This window comes from Hyperoodon ampullatus (assembly GCF_949752795.1).
Source record: "Hyperoodon ampullatus genome assembly, chromosome: 7".
Classification (NCBI taxonomy): domain Eukaryota; kingdom Metazoa; phylum Chordata; class Mammalia; order Artiodactyla; family Ziphiidae; genus Hyperoodon; species Hyperoodon ampullatus.
In genome coordinates, this window is record NC_136920.1 from 28039970 (window position 1) to 28060253 (window position 20284).

General features: G+C 45.1%; 1 protein-coding gene across 1 annotated transcript; it reads left to right on the forward strand.

Moving 5' to 3' along the window:
• The first annotated feature begins 9569 nt into the window (after positions 1–9569).
• Positions 9570–20178, forward strand: CD59 (CD59 molecule (CD59 blood group)). The gene is made up of 2 exons (XM_079707680.1): positions 9570–9640; positions 19914–20178. Exons 1-2 carry the CDS (start codon positions 9574–9576, stop codon positions 20114–20116), a joined length of 270 nt encoding a protein of 89 aa, XP_079563806.1. The 5' UTR covers positions 9570–9573; the 3' UTR covers positions 20117–20178.
• Positions 20179–20284: the final 106 nt, after the last annotated feature.

Sequence of the window (20284 nt, forward strand, 5' to 3'; positions counted from 1 at the left end):
GAAAATTCATAAGTGTTGGAGTTTCATATTGTTTTTGTTTTCGATAACAAATCGGAGGAAGAACATCATAAACTTTCCGTTTTCACTGTTTTATCATAAAGGTCTTAATCTAGTTCTGGCCACAGGTCTTTTTCTGCACCGGGGCCTGGAGCCCCGCAATTGCGCCGGGTCCGGTGACCTTCGCTGGCAAACTGCGGCGCGCATGGCAAGGCCGGAGCCTGGGCGGGGTGGGGCCGGCGGGAGGAGGCGGAGCCCGCCCCAGCCGTAGGCGATAAAAAGGGACTGGACTACCCTAGCAGGCGTACCCGCGCAGAAGCGGACGACGGGGCCTGGAAGGTGAGGTCTGGGGGTCGGGAGGGGAGCGGAGCCGCGCCGAGAGTCCGGCACTCGGGGATTTGGGCCGGCGCATGCGCCCACGGGCAGCTGGGCCCGGGCCCCTGCCATCGCGGGACTGGGGGGTTTGGAGGGTCCGAGAGGGCCGTGCCCACCCTGCTCCGGCCTCCGCGCCCAGGGGCGGCGAGATCCGGCGCCCTTCCCCCGGCCCGCGGCCCGCAGCCTCCCGGCGATTCCTTTGTATACGACCAACGAGAAGGGGGGAGCGGGCGCGCTTTCCGAAACACCCCCCATTCCGCGGGCCCTGCCCTCCATTCTCCTGGGAGTATTTGTTTAGAAATTTGAATCTGAAGGGAAGCTCTTGCAGTTTAGGAAAGCGCATCGCACCTTGAAAGGAGGTTAATGCCATCCCTGGAAGTTATGGACATTCTTCTCTTCCTCTGGAGGTTTAAATTTTGAGTTTTAAACAGCAGGGTGGGGTCGTGACTTAGACATTTTAAGTCCAGTTTTAGTTTGCTTGGGCCAGCTTGGGCCAGCTTGGGCCGCATCCTTCATAGAGTCTGACGGCAGACTTTTAAGGAAACGTTAAGTAGTGGTTTTCTCCATGGATCCTGGAAATGTACCAGGTAACGTTCCATTTCTCCTCTGACGTATGTGGCTTCACCCCTTATCCCAGAACTCACACGGAGAAGAGCTGGGGTTTGTGACTCACCCTGGCAGTAGTTGTGTGACTTCTGAAACTCGGGTCTCGTCCGTGCCCTCGGAGTCTTTGTGAAATAACGATTTGGCCTGGTTGCCACCTAGTGAAGGCTCTGGCCCAGGCTTCCTCCGGTTTTCCTTTTGACCAGTGCTTTCCTTCCTTCCTATAATGCCTCATGTCCACTTTGAAAGTGCCTCCGGCCGTAGCCAGCTGATTCTTTTAAAAATCCTGTTCTTGACCAGTTTTTTAAGGACATCAGGGGGCTCCAGCTGAGACCTGCCCACCACTCTCAACTGCAATAATTCTATTTCATTCTAAGCAAATCAGCCCATACATTTTACAAACCTAGAGACATAGCCCACACCATATCAAGGTTGCTTGTGATGATAGACATTTCTTGAAAAGGAGGGAGAGACCTCAAATACAGGCCAGATAATCCGAAGATTGCATACAATTCTGAGGATCACAGATCAGGGAAACAGCTCTTTCCTACCACCTTGCTCTCCGTTGTCTAGCTTCATCTGTCGGTGATGATGGCTCTGGAATGCTCCTAAAATAAGTAAAATTTGACATGGTTTGCTTGCAGAGAAGTGATGAAGTTCATGTGTGGTCAAGGGCCTGGGCTTGGCACCAGTTTGAGTCGTGGCTCTGCTCTTACTGGCTGCGTAATGCTGAGCATGCTATTTAACCTCATTTTCTTACTGCTAAAATAACAGGCCTTACTTCTTAGGGTGTTATAAGGACTAAATGAGATAATTCGTGGAAAGAACTCTGTGCGCGCCTCGTAAGTGGAGAACAAACGTGGCTGTTATTGTTTCAGTACCCATGTTCCCCGTAGGGGGCAGCTTACTCCCAGTTCTCTAAGGAAGGCACATACAGCTCAGAATGTTAATTGAGGGAGGTGCCTGACTGCGGACCGAATGTGTGAAACTATGGCTTCTGTATTTTCAAACAGAAAACTATAAGGAATTATGCTGAGTAGCTTGTAAGGTAAAAGTCCAAATAAAAATGGATGTTAAGAGTGTGGAGAGCGGGTGTCTAATGGAATTCAGCTTTGACAGCTGCAGGTACAAGCTCTTGAAAAGAAATGCATTAAAAATTCTGGGCCAGCTCCAGAAGAACCTCACGAACAAAAACGCCATAAACAAAACTAAGCCCAGAGGTGCTTGAGATTTTCCAAAGCGGAGGACATGTTATTACTACACCCTATATCTTGTGAGATATCTTCACTACGCAGTTGGCTCTCCATGTACAATCTCAAAGGGCAGGGCCGTGACGAAGCTGTCTGACAAGGGCCCTCTTTGGAGAACTAGAGACTTGAGTTCCTGGAACAAATTGCAAGGAAGGCCCTTCCTTGTTGAGGAAGCTTCCGATTTGTGTAGTTTAGAGAGTTCTGAGGTTGTCTCTGGCACCTCAGAGTAGCTGCGAGGGGCTGTTCATTATGATGGTGGCTTTCTGTTTGTCTCTACTTGCTGATGTAATGACTTCTCTGAGCTGAGTGATCTTTGTGTAAGATCAGTGATCTTCTCAGCTTGCCTGGCTGTGTGTGTACAAGGTGATAAGGAGGCAAAGCCCCAAGCCACTAACACTACTGGCCTCTAGGTAATGTTAAGCTACTTGTGAGTTACTGGCCTCTGGTAAATAGAAGCAAGATCCACCCAGTGTGTCTTTGCAACTAACCTGTTGCCTTGGGAACGGGTAATTTCATCCCCTGGGGCCTCCATTAATTTCCTATAAAATAGGAACGTTGGGTTTAATTTTTGAGAATACTTCTAGCCTTAAAGTTTATCAGCCTCTAAGGCTCCAGGCTCCCAGGAACAGAAACTATACTCCTGGGCATCTGTGAGTCTTGTGGCAACGTCGCCGATGTAAAATCTCTTCTCTGGTGGCCTGTGTTAACCAATTTATTTCAGAAGCTGAATTCACAAGAAGTTTCCCCACCAGAGAGTTTAACTGTGGTTAAGAGCTAAGACCTGGGTTTAAATGCCGCTCTGCCACATACCAGTTCTGAGGTTGGTGTATTCATTTTCTATTATTGTTGAAACAACTCACCACAAACCTAGTGGCTTAACACAACACAAATTTATTAATCTTACAGTTCCATCTGTCAGAAATCTGACCGGGGCCTCACTGGGCTCACATCAAGGTGTCAGCAGGGCTGTGTTCCTTTTTGGCGGCTCTGTGCGAGAATCTGTCCCCTTGACCATTCAAGTTATTGACACAGTACAGTCTTTGGGGTTGGAGGACTGAGGTGCCATTTCCTGTCTGAGTGTCAGTTAAGGACCATTCTTCACTTCTAGAGGCCACCTGTGTGCCTCAGCTGTGACCCCCTTGCTCTGTCTTCAGAATCCCCATGGGTGGGCAAAGTCCATCTCACTCTTTGAATCTTCAGCTCAGTGTGGTCCCCAGTTAGAAATGCTAATTTCTAACTGGGCCCCACCCAAGACCTGCAGAATCAGAACTTATAGGGTCAGGGCCCAGCAATCTGTGTTTAACAGCCCTCCAGGTGATTCTGATGCCCACTAAAGCTAGAGAACCAGTACTGTTACCCTATTTTATTTTCTTCCTGGTCTTTACCATTAGTTGGTGTCCACCTCCGCTAGATTGTAAGGTTCTTGAGAGTGGGGCTTCGCCTGATTCAGCAGTCACTGTAGCCCAGTGCCTAGCATGGCACCTGCTCAGCTCACAGTGGGCTCATAAATGATCGTTGTGGAGATGACTGGGGGGTAGGTGCCAAGACTGAACTTACTTCATAGAGTAAATATATGCACCGATGTATTCCTTCAGTTTGTTGGGTCATTGGTGTGTTAAATATTTTATGTTCACATTTATTTGGATTGTTTAGATGGATAGATAGATACATAGATAGGTAGATAGATAGATATTTGGGGAGACTGGCTGGGGTCTTTGGATGGACAGCAACACATCTTTGTTTTCCTATTTAAAATAATGGAATATAGACTTGCACTATCCATAAACTGGCTACCCAAAACATTTTCAGGAACTTGATTAGGGATGCCTGTATTTGTAAATCACCTTGCAACTTGTAGCTTCACCTTACATCTCAGGTGGATGGAAATGAATAAATAATGATCAGGTTGGTTCTTATTGTAGGATGAGAATCTCTAGTACTTCAGAGATCTTTTGCTTTAACCCCTTGCTGCTTTCTGCTGGCATCTTTCTGCATCATCTCTGATCTGTGATCTCTGCTCTCTGTGTGAACATTTCCAAGTGATGGGGAGTTTTTCACATTTCACCAAGGGAATTGATTTCCATATGTGCTGACACTTTGCACAGTGCCTGGCACATGGCAGGGAGGGAGGAAGGGGTGGAGTGATAGCAAGCAGTTGCTCTTAGGAAGCTCAGAATGCCTCCCTAATTGATCCTAATGCTGTCTTTGTAAATTACACAGAATAACCTCTCCCTCTCTTCCTTGGTGGCCATTACCGTATTTGAAGATGGTTACTGTCTCTGACTGTACTTTTCCAAATAGGACAGCCCTGGTTTCTCCCAACCATTTCTCCTGGCTTTTACAGCTGTTTATTTTGCTGTCCTGATAAACTGGAAGAAATTCAGAAATCTGGCACCTAATAGTAAAAATATTATTTCCAGGTCAGGTCTAAGCCCAGGACAGAGTAACCCCAGGATTGTGTGTGCATTTGTCTGTTCCTTAAAGTGCCATGTAACATTTTAGCCCATAGTGAGCTTTAAAACCCTCAAGTCTTATTTTTATATTTTATCATTCTATAAAATCATTATTACCACTTCACAAATTAGGAACTGAAGTAAAGTAGTTGACTGCTTTAAGGTTATATAAATTGACAGCAGAGTGGGATTAGAATAGAGGTCTTTCAGGACTACTAGAAAATAACACAAGCCTCATTTTTTTTTTTTTTTTTACAAATACAGGGTGTGACTAAAATAACTATTTTTAGACATAGGAGAATATATATACATGAAATATTTTTTACCTCAATGTAGCAAATTTTGAAAGGTGGTATATATTTTTAATACTTAATCAGGTGCAGTAGTAGAAAAATAAAAACTTAAGCTGCAAGTGAAATGACACATAAGTACATTAAAATATTCTTCACTCATGTTGAGAGCTCTTTCTATAAAAATGTTCATTGTTAAGAAAATATATTTAAGCATAAATAAGCTGCTCATAATTCTACCATGCTGTTAATCACATGATCCAAAATGTTCGGAAAAGTTGGAAGGTGTTCCAAGCATTTTTTTATACGAGTGTGTAGGTATGTATGTATGTGTGTGTGTGTATATATATATATATATATATACTTTTAAGACAAAGTAATAAAATTATAGCTATTTTTAAACTGGCTTTTTTTCTTAATACGTTGTGGATAACCTTCCATGTCTGTTACTCTTCATGGCTGTGTAGTTCCCCACCATGGAAGTGTACCATAATTTACTCATCTTCTTGTTGGAAATGTATGTTACCAAATTTTTACTATTTTAAACAATGCTTATATATCCTTGACTGTTACTTATTCCTCTGGTGAAAAGCCTATTTGGCGTGCCCCTGAAGGAATTTCCTTTAGAGTCAACTTCAGAGCCACCCAGGAAAGTCTGTCCAGACTTCCTAAGGCTGGCTCCAGACGTGTCCTATGACTCCCAAATGGTGTTTTCCAATAGGCTCACCTATTTTATTCTGCGGACCTTTTCCAGAATGACTTTGGGTCTACGGCCATACCACCCTAAACGCGCCCCGGACCTTTTCCAGAATGACTTTGGGTCTACGGCCATACCACCCTAAACGCGCCCCATCTCATCTGATCTCAGAAGCTAAGTAGGGTCGGGCCTGGTTAGTACTTGGATGGGAGGCAGAATGACTTTGGGCTGTTTCCAATAATTAAATCCATTTAAATGAGTCTTAATATGTTTAGAAAAGAGTGATGAGGTCTTCTGGATGCATCTTGCATCTAAGCGTTTGGTTGGGTGGATTGAAAAAGTAATGGCAGCTCTCTTGGTTCATCTACCATCTGATCTACACTTAACTTATGGGCATCATTTTAAAATTTAAAATGGAGGATGTTTTAGACTAGGGGGAAGAGTTTCAAGCCATGAGGTTCAATTCTCTTTTTTAATTCTGTAACAGACTTGCCAGAAGACAGGTGATCTATGACTACTAAGGGAAAGTTTTGTAATGTGTGGAGTTTCCTATTTCTAATTATAAAAATAATGCTTGGCTCATTATAGAATATTTGGGGAGGTGTGGCAAAAAGTAAAAGGTCAGGAAGAGAAATGAGATTATAAATAATCCTGCTTAGTGTTTACTACTGTCAGCATTTTGGGGGCATTTATAAAATAGCTTTAAAACAATCAGCTATTTTCTGTCCCCCACCCCTGCCATTTCATAACAACGTATCGCTCTTGGAAATTAATATCTTAGTAGTGGTTAATGAAGACCTGGTCTTCCGATCTGAACAGCTCAACATCCGTACACTGATCACTTCCTCTCTCTGCCATCTTGGCCCTCCCATAGCCAAGTCACAGAAACAGCCGCTGTGACTACCAGCCAGTCCTGTGGACTTAAACCTCAGTTTTGACACTCCCCATCCAACCCAGATGGATGGCCTTAGGTTTGGGGGCTGCAGTCTCCCCTGCACATCCAGTCCAGAGTGTTTGTCCAGCTTCCTGACCTGATGCTACCTTCTGTCGACCCTCCCCACGCTTCACCCCCCAACACCCCCTCCCTGCCCAATTTTCTTTTCCTGGGAACCTCGTGACTTCCCAGTAATACTCATGGTGGCTACTGCTTTTTGAGGGCCTTCTTTGGCCAGGCACCATGCTGTGCAGTACCTGTGATTATCCCTGTGTTTACTTGGTGAAGAAGGGAGGCCCAGAGGTTGAGTAACACACGGCAATAAGTGGCAGAGCCAGAAATATTCAAGGCTTTGTTCACCGGTCGACGAGAAAGCCTGTCCCTAGACCAGTTCACTGTGCCGTTTCCGCAGTCTTTTGTTAAGAGATGATGACCCTTCTTTCTGATGCTTGTCATCAAAGGCGAGTTCACTGCACTGCACCCTCTTTGTTGTAATGGTGTTATTCATGCCAAGGACCATTCCGAGGGAAGTCTCCTGGAGCTTGCAGCTCCTGCCAGCCTGGCACCCTCCCAGCACCTACCCGCCCCAGTCAGGAGGTCCCTCCCTCCTCCTCCAATAGGGCTGCCTGAGGAAGCAGATGTTCTTAACTTTTAGGAAGAGTCTGATGCTCCCCGCATCCCTGTTCAGGGACCTCAGATGGGTGCCTTCCTCTCCTGTTCTCTTGCAGCACTTCTTCCCAGCCCCAGGCCTGTCTAAGCTGAGTGTGTGAATCACCCATTCTACCCAGATGCCCCCGAGCCTGAGGAACCAGGCAGGGAGCTGGGGTGTGCTGGGCCTGGGCCACTGGCTGGGGGGTGGGTGGCGCGGGAATGCTGTGATTCTCTCCCTTGACCCGTCTGGCTCCCGACAGAGGGCATTGCAGGGGCGTCAGGTGCTGGCAGGAGGGGCTGGGGCCTCTCCCTGAGCTATTAGGATGCAGAGACCTCACTGCCTCCACCTCTCAGGCTCAGGGAACAAGAGAGCCTGGAGAGGCCAATAGTCTGACCCGGAGGTATGTACCTGCCTGACTTCGGGCAGGAAGTCTGGGTGTGGTCAGGAGGGAAGCCCAGGGTGAGGCAGGAAGCCGGTGACAGCCACCACTTTTCTGTGACTGTCAAGCACATAGTTAACTTGTCTTATCTCACCTCAACCTCCTGGTGTGGGAAAGCGCCCATGTACCTGCCCCTTGTTATAGGTGAGGAGAATGAGGCTCAGTAGCCGTGGCAGAGCCAGACCTTGTGTCCAGGTCTTTGCCAGCCCAGAGTCTGAGCTTCTGACCACTGGCCTCGGGCAGCCTCAGGTCCTCACCGCGCAGGGGTGCTGTGGGCAGCTACGCCCCGGGAGGGTCAGCCCGGTGGCGGGGGGCATTAGTAGGCTGTGGTAGGTGTTGCAGGTGCCAGAGGGAAGTGGGGGGTATTCAGCCTGTAAAGAAAGGCCAGGCCCAGTTAGATTTTCTCCCCACTTTCCCACATATCAGCAAGCGACCTGTCTCTCTCCCGGGCGTGGCTTACTCAATGGCTTCGTCTTTGGGCAACGCCAGGCCCTGCCCTGTTCGCTTCCCAGTTCTCCCCTGGCCTTCCTCAGCCAACTCCTGAGCATCACATGACTTTCAAAGGTGTGAGAGATGCCATTTCCAACCCAGAGGAGGGCAGGGCCCACCCACCAAGAGCCCCATCTGTGTCTGTCTACCGGGCAGAAGTCCTGGCCTGTGCGGCCCAGGAGAATAGAATGTGGAGCCGCCCTGGTTTGGAGCAGCTGCTGTCTCTTTGTTGGAGGATGGCCTCAGGGAAGTCGGGGTAGCGTCGGTAGACTCCTTAGATCTACTGCTCATGATTTGGACTTAGGCAAGTTAAAAACCTCCCTGTGGGGACTTCCCTGGCAGTCCAGTGGTTAAGACCTCACCTTCCAACGCAGGGGGTGTGGGTTCGATCCCTGGTCCTGGAGCTAAGATCCCGCATGCCTCAGGACCAAAAAAAAACAAAACATAAAACAGAAGCAATATTGTAACAAATTCAATAAAGACTTTAAAAATGGTCCACATCAAAAAAAGTCTTTAAAAAACAAATAATAAAGTCTAAAAAAAGAAAAACCTCCCTGTGTCTTGGCCTCCTGCTCAGGTAAAAGGAAGGTTCAAGGTGTTTCAGCCCTCCCCTCTTCTCCCCTGATGCTCACTGCCACACATCTAGGCATTAATGTAATGGGGACTTGTCATCAGAGGTCCCTGGAACCCCTGCATACTTTTCCATAGTGATTAAGGAGGATGTGGGGAGCCAGAGATTTTGTGCACGCTAAGCCTTTGCCTCCTGTTCTGAATGCACACCGGTGCCCTCCAGAGTTACCCCTTCCATCTGATGCACCGGTGCCCTCCAGAGTTACCCCTTCCATCTGATGCATTTAGTGGCGTGGCCTGGAGAAGTGGCCCTCGCTGGGCTCAGGCTCAATTCAGCCAGCAGCTGGGGGTGGGGCCTGCAGAGCTGAAATTGCAGGTGCTGCATTACGTACTTTGTTCGTATTCTCATTTGAGTCAGCGACCCTGAGGGGGAAGATAGTGCTGTCCCACTGCTCAGTCATGAACACTGAGGCTCAGAGGAACTGAATTTATTCAAGGGTGCACGGCTACTGTAGGTGGGAGCTGGGGTGGGCCCGGTGTGCTTTGACTCCCTGCAGCTGCCCCTCCCACCAGGCCCGGCAGCATTTCTTCAGTAAGCTGAGGTCTCAGCCAGGGAGGGACCAAGAACTGCCCCACCTGAGAGCACCCTCGGTTCATTGCACCCAGCCTGGAGGTTCCCTGCTTTCTTGGTGTGCTCACTCCTTCCCATGTTTCCTGAAGCCCCCAGGCCTTCCAACTCTTGGTTTCTGAGATACCCGGCAGTCACCTGTTGGTTTATGACAATGCTTTGTGTTCCTTCCTTCCAGAACCTGTAGCCGGTCACAATGGGAAGCAAAGGAGGGTTCATCTTGCTTGGGCTCCTCTTCAGCCTGGCTGTCGTCTGCCATGTAGGTGAGTGGTCCAGAGGGACATGGATCTGGATCATGTAGGCCGCCTTGGCCCTAAACTTTTTCTTAGGCCTCAGGAAGACCAAGCTGATGCCACAGACCTCGGGCCGAGCTTCGGTTCTTTCGCCATCAGTATTACAGGTCCAGGGTGGTGTGGCTGCTCCTTCCTGTGTCATGGCTCTACCCTGAGTGGAGCACCTTCCTGAGTTACAGTTCATCCTGGGTGACACAGCTGCTTTTGTGGGGAGCGATTACACTGAGCTGCTTGAGTTTCACCCCACTCACCACCAGCTGCTGGAGCTACCGATGGATGCCATCTTTAGAGTGCTGAGCCCAGCCGCCCGCCCTGGGCTTCTCCCATGTGATGCTGCTGCTGCTCATAGCATTCACGTGCCAATCACTATTCTCAGCATTTTACATGTATTTACTTATTTAATCCTCATGTCCACCCTGTGGAGCAGGGACTGTTTTTCTTGCCATTTTACAGGTGACAAGACTGAGGCCCAAAGAGATTAAATAACTTGTAAAAGATCACACCAAAGTGGTGCAGCCAGAATTTGAACCCAAATAAGCCTGGCACCAGGGTATCTGCCCCAGCTCCTTCACGGGGCCACCCCTCCCTGCCTGCTGGAGATCCTAGTTACCTCTAACAGTAGGAACACCTGTGTTACTTGCTTTGCTTCATTGTAAACATCAAAGGCCATTTTTTGCCTATGTCATGTTGGTACTACTAACTGTTACTTGAGGGGTGGGGACAGGAGGCAGAAAAGGAAGTAGCCATGCGGTGGGCACTACAGAGGCATCTGCATGTTGGAGCACGTCTTAGAGCTTGTAGCTTTAGTAGCTCCCATATGGTGAACGCTTACTAGGTCCTAGGGCCTGTACCGGACACTGGCTCATTTAATCCTTCCAGCCATCCTGTGAGGGCTCAGTACGATTACGCCCATTTTACAGTTGAGGAAACGGAAGCAAAGAACAAAGTAGCCCAAGGGCATGTTTGAACAAGTTTTCCCTTTCTGAGAAAAGACAGAAGTCACGACCCCCCTCCCTCCCCACGTCTGTTGATTGTAGTCACAGAGGTTTGTAATGTGGTTCACTATGTTACAACATACGTTATTGTCTTAATTCTTCTACCCAGTGAATTTTCTGTAGTACGAATAGCCTGGTCATACCTGCTTTCCAGCAGTCTACATTTGTTTATGGAGCAGGCTTGGGTTTGGCGCTGTTAGCTGTTCTGTGACAGGTCTCGGGGGCACTTAGGTCTTTCCTGAGGGAGTCGGAGTGTGAAGAAGATCCACTCCACCCCGGCTAAGTAGCTAGAATATCAAACAGCCACTGACTTATTGCTTGCCCCTGACCTGGTCTCCCCCATAATTGGTCCTGGTTTCTTCTCTTTCCCACTCAGGACAATTAGAAGAACATCACGGTAAATAAACCAAGCGTGGGCTTCAGAACTGATCGCCTGGGTGTGAGTCCCAGCTCTCCTCTTAGTAGCCATATGACTTTTGACAAGTTAGTTAATAGCTTAGTCTTAGTTTTCTCTTGAAAAATGGGGATGGAGATCCTTGAGCCTGCCTCTTATAGCAATTCTCTGAAGATTGAAAGTTTAGGTATTTGAACACTGTGTTAGCTGTGAATATTTCTGCCTCACAGAAGTTCCAAACGTGAGCTCTCTTTCCTCTGTCTGAAGCTTTGACCTGGCCATTTAAGGTGTTATAGGGATTTCCCTGGTGGCGCAGTGGTTAAAAATCCGCCTACCAGTGCAGGGGACACAGGTTCGAGCCCTGGTCCGGGAAGATCCCACATGCCACAGGGTAACCAAGCCCGTGCACCACAACTACTGAGCCTGCACTCTAGAGCCCACGAGCCACAGCTACTGAGCCCATGTGTCATAACTACTGAAGCCCGCATGCCTAGAGCCCGTGCTCCACAACAAGAGAAGCCACTGCAACGAGAAGCCCATGCACCACAACAGAGTAGCCCCCGCTCGCCACAACTGGAGAAAGCCTGCCTGCAGCAATGAAGACCCAACACAGCAAAAAATTAATTAATTAATTAATTTTTTAAAAAAAAGAAGTTATAGAGAGCTTCACTCCTATCTGTGCTCAGGAAGTGAGGAGCCACTTTCTTCTGGCCTTTGGAGAATTCCTCTCCCTGGTGATGAACCTAGACTTTGGCCTTAGAACTAAAAGTCAGCTGTTGGGTTCTAAAACCCACATTTCGTCTTGGTTAAACCATGCCATTCTTCTATGAGATTTTACATATTTCATCTTTGAAAATGTCTTTTCACACCGATAGGTACTTCCAAATACTGATTACGTGGCAGAAGCCATGTGGCCGGAAGAAGGTGATCTCTTATTGTAGAAAAGAGTATGTCCACATGAATCAGGAAAACTTGCTTCCAACTCTTCCCATCACAAATGTGGAATATGACTCATCTTTTTCCATCACCATTGTTATAAAAACAGAGAAGGGAAAATAATCCAGTGAAACTTGAAGTCTAGCCACCAAAGATGAATCCTAAGAACATGAGTGGGAGCGGTAGTCATTTTTCAAATTGGAGAACCAGAGGCGTTTGCTTCTGATATGAGTCGACCCTCGTGTTCAGTGTCACTGTGCATGTCTTCCCACCCACATGGGTTTAAAGTGTATGGCTGCTGCCTGCCCCTTGACTGTGTTTGCTTCTGGCGATGGGTCGTTCCCTCAGCAGAGAACAGCTGCAGTGAGGACGCCTTATCCCAGAGGCCATCAGACTTGTTCTGCAGAGGTCCAGATAGTAAATATTTCAGGCTTTGCAGGCCAAGAGACAAAAATCAAGGATATTATGTAGGCTTTTATATAAATAAGAGAGAAAACAAATTTCTCCAAGTTTTTAATTGACAGAATTCAAAAATGTAATAATTGAGTACAATTATTTCTAATACAGATCTACTACTGAGAAGAATGGAATTATTGCTGGGAGAATAACATTTTGCTTACTTTGGGATTCAAAAGTTAGTGTTCCCCATCATCAAGTTGGTTGCAAATGTTCATCTGTTAATACTGATCTGTAATGAGGTTTCATGCATCTCGTCTTGGAGCTTCTCTCCACACAGATAGGCACAGCCAAATACCGATGAGCAGCCCGTGAGAATGTTATGTGATAGAGCATATTCATTGCTTGGAAGGTGTTTATAGAATTCTGTTAGTTTATCCTCTTAATGGATTCCTTTTAATATGTCATTGCATTGCAGATTAATCACTTCCGGTTGAAAGTAGGAGAAAGCTTCTCAATTGCACAGTTAAATGGATTTTGAAATCTGGAAATTCCCTTTGCACTTGCCTCAGGGTCCAAAAAACTGCTGCTGCAACTGTAGTTTGAGCTTGGGAAAATATATCTGCTGCAGATATATGTGGGAAGGAAGGCCACAGTGAGTTGCTGACCTCTGACCCACACTAATGGAGCTGGTGGGCTTGCTTCTGCTGCCAGGAGGGTGAGTCATTGCTGGTCTACCAGGTCCTGACGGGCATTCTTCCTGATCCTAGGTCACAGCCTGCAGTGCTACAGCTGTGTTAACCCAGCTAATGGCTGCAATACGGCCGTCAATTGTTCACGTAATCAAGATACTTGTCTCATCGTTAAAGCCGGTAAGAGCCTCCCCCTCCCCCTCTTCCTGAGTGTAATGGGATGAAGAGAGCCTGGGAAGAGATCTGTGCCGCTCTCATTCTTGTTAGACTTGTATTCAACAAGTAATAGCTATCATTTAATAGCACCAGTTGTGTGCGGCGCTAAGCACTTTCCATTTTTTTTTATTTAATATTTCCCATCTACCACTCGGGGTAATATTTTATTCCCGTTTGGTAAATGAGGAAACTGAGACTCAGATTAAGCAACAGACTAAGGTCAAGGAACGAGCTCAGGATCTGAACGTGGGACTCCATCTAATTCCAACACTTGTGCTCTTAACAGCAACGCTGGCTGCCCCGCAAACTTTTCAGAGCCTGCCCTGTGCCAGAGCCTGAGCTAGGAGATCGGGGTACAGAGATGAAGAAAGGAGATGATGAAAATTGTGAAAGAGGCCTGTGTAGCTACTACAGATGTCTTTATTTATACCCGTGTCTCATTCCGTGGGGAATTTAATACATACAGAGTCCTGAGGGGACTCAAGCTGAGCTCAAAGGATAAGTAGGAAGTAAGAGGACTAAGAGAGGAAGGGGGTTCCCAAGAAAGGCAACAGTAGGTACCGAGGCTTGGTGGCCTCAGAGGACAAGGAACTCGTGGGCTTGGGGTAGGGAACTGTCAACATTGACAAATTTTGTCAAATCTGCGTTTTCCAAATTGGTTAGACTATGGAATCGCTTCCTCCATAAATCCTATTAAAATAGAATTTAGGAAATGGTGGACAGAGGCAAGAAACCAGCAAAGGCATGCCCTCTGCTCTTGGCTGGGTGTGGTTCTGGACTGAACCAGTGTGTGGAAATGATACTGGTGAGGAGTGGCTATTTCAGGACCTGCTTAGTTAGTGTACAAGGTCAACCCCCTGACCTCCATCTCTAAGAGATAAAAGTAAAAATACCCTTCAAGTTAGTTCACTCATACCCTCTATGTAAATTCTTCCCAGTGTCCACCTCAAGGAATGCTAAGCACATCAGGTAAACTCATAAAAGGCTTGGGAGACCCACATGTTCAGAAAAAGCTGATTGAAAGGAGGAGGAGTTTCACTTCCCCAGAAAGGAAAAATCCCTCAATAAGTAAGGACAAATTAGAATGATCCTGTCTAAAGAACAGGAGTATCTCATAATTTTGATATAAACTCCTGGAATACAGCTCAGATTCCAAGGCCTACATGTAAGGTCCTTGATTCTGTAGGGGACAGTTCCTCTGCCTCACCTGGGACTATTAATTCATTGTTAATGTAGAAAGCATAGTGAGGGTGCCAGAGAGAATAATCATTCACTCCACAAATATTTGAGCACCAATTATCTATGAGCACAGAGACCTTCTTCTTAAACCTGATTGTCTGTATCTCTTGAACCCCCACTACAAAAAGTATAATTTCCAAATGAGAGAATAAAGGCAATACTATATGTAGAATAAGTATTAGATTATCAGTTAGAAGCTTTGACCTCTGATCTCTGTCTTGCCACCAGTAAGTTCTTCCGGCCTCTGTTTTTTATTGATGAAGTGGGTGTGTCAGATGGTAGAGGTGGAGAGAAAGAAAGAGGGAAGTAGACTAGACTAGGGAACAAATCCCATTGTTTCCTACCTGAATGGTTAAAGTTTCATTTTAGTTGTTTCCAACATTGTTGAAGTATAATTGACAAATAAAAACTGTATATGTTTAAGGTGTACAACATGGCGGTTTGATATACATATACATTGTGAAATAATTACCACAATCAATCTAATTAACACATCCACCCCCTCACATTGTTACCTGTTTGTGTGTGATGAGAACACTTAAGATCTACTCTGTTAGCAAATTGCAAATAGACAATACAATCTTGTTAACCACAGTCATAATGCTGTACATTAGATTCCCCAGAATTTACTCATCTTATAATGAACTGTTATGCTTTGTAAAAATGATTAATGTAAACAATGGGGCACGTCTATTAGAATGGCCAAAGTCTAAAACACTGACAGCACCAAATGCTGGCGAGGATATGGAGCCACAGGACCTCTCATTCATTGCTGGAAGGAATATAAATTGGTACACAGTACGTACTCTTACCCTAAGATTCAACAGTTGCATTCCTTGATATTTACCTAAATGAGTCAAAAAATTGTGTCCACTCAAAAACCTACACATGGATGTTTATAGCAGCTTTAATCATAATTACCCAAACGTGGAAGCAACCAAGATGTCCTTCAGTAGATGAATGGATAAATAAATGGTGGTACATCCAGAGAATGGACTAAAAAGAAATGAAGTATCAAACCATGAAGAAACATGAAGGAAACTTTAATATGTATTACTGAATGAAAGAAGCCACTCTGGGAAAGCTACATTGTTATGATTCCAACTATGTGATGTTTTGGAAAGGGCAAAACCAAGGAGATAATAAAAAGGTCAGTGGCTGCCAGGGGTTAAGTGGGGGAGGAGGGAGGGATGAATAGGTGGGGCACAGGATTTTTCAGGCAACGAAGCTAGGACTGTGTGTGATACTATAATGATGTACACATGTCATACATTTGTCAAACGCTATAGAATGTACAACACCCAGAGTGCACCCAAATGTAAATTATGGACTTTGGGTGCTGATGATGAGTCCATGTAGGTTCATCGGTTGCAACAAATGTACTGGCGGGAGATGTTGATAGTGAGGAAGGTTGTTTGGGGTGGAGGTGGGGCTGTCGGGGGCTCTATGGGAACTGTGTACTTTCTGCTCAATTTCGCTGTGAATCTAAAACTCCTCTCAAGTATAGAATCTATTTTTTTAAGGATATTGTGAATCTTAAATAGTTTTCTTCTTCTCGTGAACATAGGTCCCAAAACTTCAGCTAGACATGTGGTAACAGCAGTTCTTGAAATATAGATATTCAGACCTTACAGTAAGGCAGATAGTAACAGAACATCTAAATGCCCCTCCGACTCTGATTGACATCAGCCTGGGAGAGGCGAGGCACACTGTCATAAACACGAATCAAAGGCCAGGCATACATTGGAGAAATTATTTAATTAATCTAGCCACATTTTCACCCCAGCTGTGAAATAGGAATACTTATCTCCCAGGGTCAGTGGGGCATTTAGTGGAGAAATGTGCGTGATAGAAGATTCAGTCTAGAAGAGAGACAGATGGGTGCTACTTCAACCACTATTTACTGGCGTCCTGGCTAGGTCCTGGAAATATAAACCGTGTACTTAGAGTCTGGCAGAGCCTTTGATGACAGTGCCAAGCAATCATTTCTGTAATGGCCTTTCAAATAAGGGACACACTGAAGGATGCCTAAGGCAACTGGGGACTACTGCTTGGTAAAGGCAGACTCAAGGCAAATCTTCAAAGAGAGTGGGGAGGCTGTGCCTAGCAGAGAGAGAACCTTTAACATTCCAGTGACTCTGTGATATGATCCACTTTTACTTGGGTGATTCTGATAGTGGCTTTGGTGAGAAGCTCACCATTGAAGGTTGTTATGCAAATAAGATCATTCAAGTAAAGTGCTTGGCTCACTGCAGGACACATAGTAAGTGATTAATTGGTAGCAATTATTAATAAATTACTATCTGCTTTTCCCAAGCTGTTAGGCTTCCCTAATTAACATTCTGGTGACTTTAATGCTTTCCCAGTTCCAAAGCCTGATTACTACTACGTAAGACAGTAACTTGTCCTATTCAACAGCATTCTTTAGTACAGTATTAGAAGCATCCACTTAAATATTTATGATCCAAGCAGGTAGAGTCACTGGAACACTCTTATCTGGCCTCTGCCACTTGACCAAACTTCACCAAAATCCAGGCCAAACACTCATCTCCTCTGAGGGGGAGGATAGAACAGTTATACCTGCAGTTATAAACTTAGACGTTTTGTTCTGAGCTGTGAATGAAATAGAATAAATTCGTTACTGGCCTTAAATAAGGAAATGGGCATCTGTATTTTTTTCTTTCCAACACAGAAGAAAAGAAAATGATTCCAGGGCAGGGACCAACCTTCTATATCTGTGTGTCCCCAGCATCTAGCACAACTATCTTCTCTTCTCTCTCAACTCTCACTTTTTAAAAATATTTAACATAATTTTTCTAAATATTAAAAAATCACTCTAAGCTAATTGGCATTGTATATTTTGGCCTGCATTTTCCTTTGTGTGTAAAAATTGGGACCATGATGGCACGTTCTTCTGGGAAATTTTCCTGCTTTACTGAATAATCTAATGATTTTTTAAAGGAAGTTTAAGCTATGTTTAAAATAAATTCATCCAGTGACTTTTTATTTTAAATCTCAATCTACAGAGAAATGTAGAAGTGAAAGATAGTCTTCTGTGAGGGTAACACTGTTAAATTACTTGGGGATCTTTCCAGAGAAAAGTAGTATACTCACCCCCACACATATACTTTATACAAATGGATCACATTTTACATATTGTTCTGCATCTAGGCTTTTTTTCTATTGAGATATAATTCACATATCCCAGTTCCAAAGTACATTTTAAAGTGCGCAATTCAGGGCTTCCCTGGTGGCGCAGTGGTTGAGAGTCCGCCTGCCGATGCAGGGGACACGGGTTCGTGCCCCGGTCTGGGAAGATCCCACATGCCGCGGAGCGGCTGGGCCCGTGAGCCATGGCTGCTGAGCCTGCGCGTCCGGAGCCTGTGCTCCGCAATGGGAGAGGCCACAGCAGTGAGAGGCCCGCATACCGAAAAACAAACAAACAAAAAAAGTGCGCAATTCAGTGACCTTTAGTATATCCACAACTCTGCACAACTATCACCACTCATTTCAGAACATTATTATCACCCCAGAAGGAAACCCCATACCCATTAGCAGTCACTCCCTATTCTTCCCTCGCCCATACCCTGGCAGGGAGTACTAATCTACTCTCTGTCTCCATGGATTTGCCTATTCTGGACATTTAGATATAAATCGAACCATACAGTGTTGTGGTCCTTTGTGACTGGCTCCTTTCACTAGCATAATTTTTTGTTTGTTTTTTTAAAGTATATAATCTATTCTTTTTTAAAATTTTTTATTCATTTATTTATTTTTGGCTGCATTGGGTCTTCGTTGCTGCTCACAGGCTTCCTCTAGTTGCAGCGAGCGAGGGCTACTCTACGCTGCAGTGTATGGGCTTCTCATTGCGGTGGCTTCTCTTGTTGCAGAGCACAGGCCCTAGGCACACGGGCTTCAGTAGTTGTGACTCATGGGCTCTAGAGCACAGGCTCAGTAGTTGTGGTGCACGGGCTTAGTTGCTCCACGGCATGTGGGATCTTCCTGGACCAGGGATCAAACCCATGTCCCCTGCACTGGCAGGCAGATTCTTAACCACTGCGCCACCAGGGAAGTCCCTGCGTATAATGTTTTTAATATTCACCCATGTGATTGGATATATCAGTACCTCATTCCATTTTATGGCCAAATAATATTCCATTGAATGGATATACCACATTTTGCTTATCATTTACCATTTAATGGACATACGGGTTGTTTCCACTTTTTAGCTGTTTTGAATAATGCTGCTATGAACATTCGTGTATAAGCATTTGTGTGAACGTAGTTTTCAATTCTCTTGGGTAATATATTTACCTAGGAGTAGAATTACTAGGTCATATGGTAACTATTTTTAACCTTTTGAGGAAATGCCAGACTTTTCCAAGATACCTGCACCACTTTACCTTCCCACGAGCAATATTTGAGGTTTCCAATTTCTTCACTTCCTTGACACCACTTGGTATTTTCCAATTTCTTGACTATAGCCATCCTAATAGGTGTGAATTGATCCTCATTGTGGTTTTGATTTGTATTTTCTTAATGGCTAATGATGTTGAGCATCTTTTCATGCACTTATTGGCCCTTTGTATATCTTTGGAGAAGTATCTATATCCTTTGCCCACTTTTTAATTGGGTTGTCTTTTTATTATTGAGTTGTAAGAGTGTTTCATATATTCTGTATACTATACTCTTATCGGATATATGATTTGCAAACATTTTCTCACTTTTTGTGGGTTTTGTCTTTTTAGTTTTTTAAAATAGTGTTCTTTGAAGCACAAAAGTTTAATTTTGTTGAAGTCCAATTTAACTATTTTTCTGCATTAAAAAAAACCCTCAAACTCCTCCCATGTCAATACACATGGTCCTGTGGCATTCCTTATCTGCATGGAACTTCGTTGTGTGGAACTCTACCATAATTTATCCAAGTGCTTTTTTATTAACCAACTGTTTGTCTTTTAGTTTCTTGCTGCTACAGATAGTAGTGCAGTGACCATTCTTGAGCATAGATCTTAACCTTTTTTCAAGTAACTTCACAGAGTAAATTCTAGAAGTGGGATTGCTGGATCAAAGAGGGCATGTGTTTAAAAATCTTGGTAACTCTCTCAAACATTAGTATGATTGCCTGTTGCCTTCCATATACACACAACTGTATTGGCTCTGATGAGACTCTGCTTTTATGGAAAAGTTCCATTCAGAGCTGGATCATTATTTACTTAATTGTTCCCCTTTATAAGCTAACTGGGATGCATATTTTTACCCAAATATCTCTATTTCCCCACGATAAGTTCTAAGGAGTAGAACTGAGAGTTTAAAGACAGGTGCAGAGTTTTACCTGCTTGATTGCTTATCTTTGTGTGTGTGTATTTCCCCCACAGTGCCAACAAAAACTTACTACCAGTGTTGGATGTTTGACCGTTGCAGTTTCGAAGCCATTGCGAAAGCCTTAGGGGAGAAGGAGCTTCAGTACCACTGCTGCCAGGAGAACCTGTGTAACAAAAATGACGGGACGAGTATATCAGGGAAAACAGCTCTGCTGGTCATCCTGCTGCTGGTGTCAGTCTGGAGCTTTTGTCTGTAAATCTACCCCAGGAGGGCTTCTCCTAAATCTCCTGTTTCTGTATACTCCTTATTTCCTGTGCTGCTGCATTCCAAAGGCTTTATATTTTCCAGCTGGATCCTGTTGGGAAAGACTAAAACTAGCTTGAACAAGTTAGATCAGAGAGAGGAACTCAGAGGGACTCTGAAG